Here is a 7,541-nt window from a genome sequence, read left to right on the forward strand (position 1 = left end):
AGAAGAATCATTTAACTTTCTGGAAACTCAGCAAGAGGAGGAAGCAGACAAGGGAGCCTGCAGAAATAATGCTGCAGAAATATTGGATGGTGATAACTACCTATCTGAAGAGGTACAGCAACCAAATGTTAAAAAAAAATAAAAACAATATGAGTAGGTTAAGGTGAAATACAATAGTAGTTAGTACTAGTTTCATTATTTTTATCCAGAACAAGATTTTTCATGTAGATTTTTTTTTTTTTTTTTTTTTTTTTTTACTGAGAAGTCATTACAATGAAAAGAATCCTTCAGGCTGGGGAGATAACTCGGTAGTCTGTACCTACCTGGCAAGCAAAAGGGCCTGGTTTCCATCCCCAGTACTGCATGCCGTGCCAGCCACTGAAACGGTGTGGTGGCACGTGGCTGTAGTCCCAGTGCTGGGGAGGCTGAGACATGAGGATCACTACAAGTCTGAGATGCCCCCAACCAAATACATAAATTAAAAAAAATAAAAGAGCACTTGGGTTGTGAATAATAATTAGTTCTTTTTTAGGGGTATATGCTTGAAATTGAACTCAAAACCTAATGCTTGCCAGGCCAGCACTGCACAGCCGAGCTAAACCCCTGCCCTCTAGTTCTAAATTTATAACTATAGAGCAACAAATAGCATTCATTTTTAAATAAACAGAGTTTTATAGTAGATGCAAAGATAATATTTTTGTTATAGGGACTATGTGCATAGTCATTTAAAAGTAATGAAAATAATCTACTTTAAATAGCATTTTTGCTTGTCTGTTCATGTTCAGAGTTTAAACTTTTAGGAAATAATCACATCCACTTACTTAGGGACATAAATAATAGTGAAGTCTTATACGACTTTTTTTCTCTCATTCTTTGATATTTGTAACTTTTAAGATGAAAATAATAGATTTTAGATTTGTGTAGTGATTTGAAAATATTACATTTTTATTCATCAAAGTAACACATAGATTAATCAGTCTTGTGATATCGAGACATTTTTACAGTTATCTGGAGATAGTCTATAAAAAGAAGACTTAAGTGTAGATAAAAGTACATTTGAGATAACTATTATAGAAAATATTGCCAGTCAGCTTTAATGTTCAATTTTAAGTGTTCTCATTTAGATGCTTATTTAACAATATTATTTAATAAAAGGCAGATTTTTTGTTGCTCTTTTTGAACAGATAGAACAGGAAGCATCACTGGACGTGACTTTAGTAGAAGATTATGACTCACTGATAGAAAAGATGAACAACTGGAATTTTCAAATTTTTGAGCTTGTAGAAAACATGGGAGAGAAATCAGGAAGGATTCTCAGTCAGGTTTGTTTATAAATCTATACTTTTTTTTACTACGAACTAATTTCTTCTTGAAGTTTTATAAAAGCAAATTATCAATATAATATTGGGTTAAGTACTAGGGTTTTTTTTTGTTTGTTTGTGTGTGTGTGTTTTTGGAACCGGGGATTGAACTCAAGCCCTTGCACTTGCCAGGCAAGTGCTTATTCTACTGAGCCATTTCCCTGGCCCTAAAGTACTAGTTTAAAATGACATTGCTCATTTATTTTTTCAGAGATTAAATATAAGGATTTTTTTTTTTTTGTTCCTCACATGCCTTCAGGGCACGTTTGGCCAGCGGGAGAGTTGTGAGGTTCGAACTCCAGCCACCTGAGGCTGACAGCTTTGTGGAAGCAGCCACTTAAAGGACTGAGCTAGGCCCAGGCCCCCAGAGATTAAATATATATAAAAGAATTACACATACAAAAAAGTCATGTGTGTATTATACATACATGGAAAGTAGTCTGTTTGACTATATTAATGGAACTTGGTTTAAACTAAAGAAGAAATATTTCCTGTTTTGATTCTTGAGGTTGAAAAGGACATGGACATTGATTTAGTTTCTAAGTACGAAATTTAAGCTTCATTTTTTTCTCACCTACTCTTCTGTAATTTACCAGAGGTCCAATTCATGTTTAGAGCCGTGGAAAGATACTTCCCTATTACTTCCACCTAGACTTAAGTTTTTACCTAATGGGCCTACATAAAGTATCAGATATACTTTTCTAAAATATGATTCATATTAATTCTTTTAATATCTTATTTTTGAAATGCATAAACCTTGGGACAGATTATGTGAGGACATAGGAGCTCATCTCATTGAATTTTTTAGAGACAAAAAATGTGATTTAAAAATGTGATATATTTTTCTGACTTGTTTGATACATAGGATTAAAATGGAATACAATTCATAATGCCCTTCAATACATTATGAATAGAAACCTAAAGAAAAGAGTAAAAAAACTTCAAAAATTGGGACATGATATGTATAGTAAGCTTTTTCTTTTTTTGTTTTTGTGTGCCTTAGTATGATATCTCCATTGTTTTTCTGGAAGGGATCATAGAAAATTTTTTAATAAATTAACTTGAGACTCACATGGTTAACATTCCTAAATTCAAATCACAAAACATATACTCACCTACAAATAGATTTTGATTTTAAAGTGAACTTTATTTTAATTGATGTTTAGGTTATGTATACCTTATTTCAAGACACTGGCTTATTGGAAATATTTAAAATTCCCACTCAACAGTTCATGAACTATTTTCGTGCATTAGAAAATGGGTATCGAGATATTCCTTGTAAGTATTAAAATATCTTATTATTTAAGTTCAAATAGACTGGTTTTGAAACTTTTTATTATTTTTCTTTTCAGATGGTCCCTTGAACACTGGAAATTAAATGTTGGAATTTTTTTTTTTTTTTTTTTTTTTAAGATGAGGTCTTACTCTACTGTTCAGGCTTATCTGAAACTCCCGAGTTCAAGTGATCCTCCTGCCTTGGTTTCCCAAATACCACACTGGGACAACAGGCAGGTAGTCTAGCTCAGCCAGGTTATGTTTGGGAAATTTTTAAACACAGAGTTTTTAAAAATCTGTATTCTACTCACAGTTAACTCTTATTTTGGTGTACAACTTAAAAATATGACTTTCTCCTTATATAAATTCATATTTTATAAAATGAACCATACTATTGATGTCTATTGATCTACTTTTTAACTTTTAATATCATTAATAATTATTTAAGTATTTTTTCAAATGTTTAATAATATCAAAACAGTTTTGGAAAACTGCATTTTAAAATGTTTAAAATTCAGCAACAGAATTTACTTTTGTGTTCTAACTTACTGAACAATTTTTATTTGATTTTTTTGATTGAGTATAATTTGAATTTCATATTAGGAAAAGTTACAGATTTCTGTGTTGAAGCATTTTTTACGTGCTGGGGAGGACAGGGACCAATCTCAGGACTTGACACTTGTCAGGCGGGCACTTGTCCCACTGAATTATCTCACTGGCCCTTGTGTTGAAACATTCTACAGTTATCTGTGGATACATTCTTTGGGAATTCACCTGTATAAGAAGTTATTGTGCAGTGTCATAACCCATTAGTAATTATGTTCAATAATTTAAAGTGAGTTATGAATACTGTAACTCTCATTTATAAACTATTCATTTAAGAAGTGGTTGGATTTTGTGAATTGAATATAGAGATGCTTCAGGGTTCTTCAAGGGAAACAATAGAAAGAGTAAGAAGTTTTAATTCTCAGCTCTAATTACAACATTTTAGTTAAGAAAACAGCCTCGGAACCTAACTTTTCTGAACTTGGTTTGTAAATTTGTAAAGAGAAATAACAATAATGCCTACCCCACAGGAAATGATAATGTTAAGTGATCGGTCAGAAGGATATTAGAGTTCAGTGCACATCATCAATAAAAGGTGGTAGTTATATTACAAAATGAGTTCCTGATGTTTTGAACCTATAGCATGTATATAGCCTGAACACATACTATTGTATCATCTGTTAATTGTTTTGTAGATATTTGTTAATATGTGTTAAAATGTTAATTTTTATTGAATATAGTCTTTAACTGTATAATCATTGTTTATGTAGATTATTCCATTTAATCTTTGTGCAATGATTTTATTACATATGAGAAATAAAAATTTTGAAAGATCTCAAAATTAGATAGCAAAGCTGGTCTTGGTTTTAGGACCCTCTCTCACTTCTGTGTCACACTGCCTTTTCACATAGTGGTATTATAGGAAAACAATTTTTTATTCTCATACAGTAGGTGTCATACAATATTCTGGAGGCTTTCATGTGCCAGTAAAGCTAATCTGAGAGACAGGTTTTCCTTATATTTTAAAATAATTTTTCCCCCATACATTTTCTTCATTTTTGGTACTAAATCATATAATACAACACAAAATTTATACTGGCTTAATTACTCATTTTGAGTTCTTAAATGAAAGAAACCTCATTTGGATTTGCATAATAAATTGATACTTCATAATTTCATTTTTGTTACTTCCCCGGGAATCTTATTAGCAATGCTAATTTTAAAGAATAGAAACTGAAACTATTAAGAGAAACATATAATCCTAAATTTAGGATGCTGAAAGAACTGGGTCTTAATTGCAATTGCTGTAGGACGACATATATTACACCTTCATGTGGAGAGTTCTGGAGAACAGTTTCTTTGAAACTAATTGGAGAAGGAGTTGATTTCCCTGTGGGCTTCCAGTGGGCAGCATCTACCCCTTCTTTGGGAGTTTTAGCTGCAGTTGTCTTCCTTTTAGGGTCACTGTAGTCACCTCCAGATCAATAAATGGTCAGAGAAATAAAATACTTTTTTTTTGTAAAAGCATAAGCATCCAGATTTTGTAAAATCAATTTTTCCATACTGATCTCTATACTCTAGATACTACATAGTGTTTTTTAAAGACATAAAATAAAAACCTTGAGAAAATTTTCCTGTGCCTTTCAATTATCTTTTTGTGCCCTGCCTTTTCTTTGGCCCTTTACTCTTTTGTACTATATATGAAAGCTTTTAACAGAGAACTTTTTAACATATCAAGGTTCTTTAAAGCTAGGTTAAAAAAGCGAGGTATAGTTATGGGAAATTGTTTTAACTCATATAATTTATTGGTTAAAATGTCATATGACTAGAAAATTATTTTTTAAATGTCTCGGAGGAAATCTAACACAAGGATTATTTCTATAAAATGTTTTTGTGACTTCAGATCACAATCGTATACATGCCACAGACGTCCTCCATGCAGTTTGGTATCTGACAACAAGGCCTATTCCTGGCTTACAGCAAATCCACAGTGGTCATGAAATGGGAAATGAAACAGGTACTTCCTCCTACAAATCTTTCTTTTAATTATTTGGTTAAGAATAATCAAGATGTGTCCTTACCTCTGTTCTTTTAAAGCTTTAAGTATATTTTGGTACATATAAAGGATTATATAAGTTATGATGTATAATAATGAAATAAAATATATAAACCTGATAACTATCTTCAAAGCTAGGTTAAGATTCAGTACTACTTAAAGTAATGTGAGTCATTATCCTGAATAGTGGGCTAATTATTATTTTGCTTGACTTCCATTCTTGGTTTTATTTCTGGCATATCATGTACATATAAAATATGTAACTTTACCCCAAACTAAAGGAACTATACTTAAAAATTTCACGTAAGAATAGAAGTGATGATATTAAGAAACTTTGGTAAACATTCATGTGCTGCAGCTAGGCAGGCTGAGAATTTAACAAACCATTAAATCCTGGTTCTTTTTGTTTTTCACCTCTCTCTCAATATTTCCTTTTCCATCTTCTATTTAATAATAAACAATAAGGCCGCACTTTACAGAGTGAGTGTAGAATGGTGGATATTTGCGAATACATGTTGAAGTAATTATTATGAATCAACTTGGCTGGATAAACTCATCAAGTGCTAATTTTGCTGTTTCCTTGATTTTGTCTCTAAAAACAAAAACAGCAAAAATTTTGATGCATAATTACTATTTTTTAAGGTTTTTTCTATTTTTCTATTTTTTTTAGAGTTTTAAAAAATTTTCAAAGATATACAGTAGTCTTAGAATAGTAATTTTTTACTTTTTGATAAACATATTCCTCGGTTCATTCTTTTTTGACGTTCTTGTAAGTGGAACCTGGAAGTGATTTTTTATTTGTTACTAGTACATTGGTATGTAAGTGCTTTTATCATGTTGATCTTGTACCCTACAATATTGATGAACTCTTCTCAGTTTCAGAGTATATCTCTTGTGATTTTCTGTATTTAAGACTAAAGCATCTCCCAAAAAAGTTTCATATCTTTTCTTACAATCTAGGTGCCTTTTACTGAGGCTTCCTTTTAAGTGAATTAGCAAATTAAATGAATCCCTTTTTGTTCGAAAAGAAATAAATGAGATCCTTAATAACTATATTGAATTGCTCTTGCCAGCTGTTTTCATTATTATATTAATATTTTGTTAATCATACAATTTTTGGGGAAGCATAATATTCTAATCTCATTTGAAGTAATTTATTTGAAAGGGTATTCTTTTGCCTCTTTGATTTTTTAAATATATTTTTATAATTGTAGGGGAAATCCAGAATGTGTATGACCAGGAAAAACTTCAAATGATTTACTCTGATTTGATAATCAGTATCTTACTAGAAGTTTACATATATAAATATATACATATATATATATATATATAAATAGCTATGTGTACATCATGATTTGTACATTTCACTACCTTGTTCCCATTTATATAAGTATTTTAAAAAATGTCTGTATTATTCAAAAGCTTAATTTAAATATAAAACTAAAGTGTAAAATTAAAGTGGTAGTTATAATTATCATTGCTGCACTAAAGTTGCTATATTAAAAAGTTCTTGTGATGATGAATATCAAGTCAATTAAAATAATTTAGAAATCACTTTCAACTTTGACACGCCAGAGCATTACTTCTAGATTCCACTGATGAGCACAACTAAGGGATTTTTGTATCTTTTCAACCTTTGCTTTTATGTACTATCTACCGTAAATACAATGTCAGGGTTTTTTCCTTGTAATTTCTTAAGATCCCTTTAGCAAAACTATGACCATCTAGATAAAGCCACCAAAATAGATAAGAGCACAAATGTGAGGTATTAAGAACAAAAAATGCAGGGTAGGTGTCATTCCTTGTTGTTTTTTTTTTTTTAGTATTTTAAAAATTTTTTTTATTTTTATTTTTTGCGAAACTGGGGATTGAACTCAGATCCTTGCGTTTGCCAGTCAAGCGCGTATCCTACTGAGCCATCTCCCCGGCTCAATCATTCCTGTTTTTTGTGCCTTTTAACATTCTGTATTTTTAAATTTCATCATATGGAAGGAAGAAGAAAGGGAAGAAGAGTTTTAGTCACTGCCAGAAATGAAATTGAATCTTTCTGGATTAAAACTAAAAAGCATATGTTGAGTAATTCAGCTTGGTAAATCTCTATACATTTTTTTTTCTGAATCTAATAAAACAAATCTAGATTTATTTTTCTTTAAACAATTGCCAAGAGTGGAATCTTAGATAAATAGAAGGCACAACAGTTTTGTTCTGGTTGTTATTCAGATGAGGGGTTAGTATTTTTTTTCTTTTTCATTTTTTTTAACAAATACAAATGAAAAATTCTACTTCAAGAAAAAAAATAACAA

At 30.8% G+C, this 7,541-nt stretch overlaps 1 protein-coding gene across 1 annotated transcript in view; it reads left to right on the top strand.

The window, feature by feature from the left end:
* The window catches only part of Pde3b (phosphodiesterase 3B), a 178,091-nt gene that overhangs the window by 154,586 nt on the left and 15,964 nt on the right, over positions 1–7,541 (top strand). Inside the window, exons 14-17 of the mRNA XM_023719327.1 lie at positions 3–112; positions 1,185–1,322; positions 2,528–2,639; positions 5,086–5,199. Of these exons, the coding sequence (XP_023575095.1) occupies positions 3–112; positions 1,185–1,322; positions 2,528–2,639; positions 5,086–5,199 (474 nt within the window). The remainder of the gene's footprint in view (positions 1–2; positions 113–1,184; positions 1,323–2,527; positions 2,640–5,085; positions 5,200–7,541) is intronic.

Source organism: Octodon degus, unplaced genomic scaffold (assembly GCF_000260255.1).
Source record: "Octodon degus isolate 3935 unplaced genomic scaffold, OctDeg1.0 scaffold00067, whole genome shotgun sequence".
NCBI lineage: Eukaryota > Metazoa > Chordata > Mammalia > Rodentia > Octodontidae > Octodon > Octodon degus.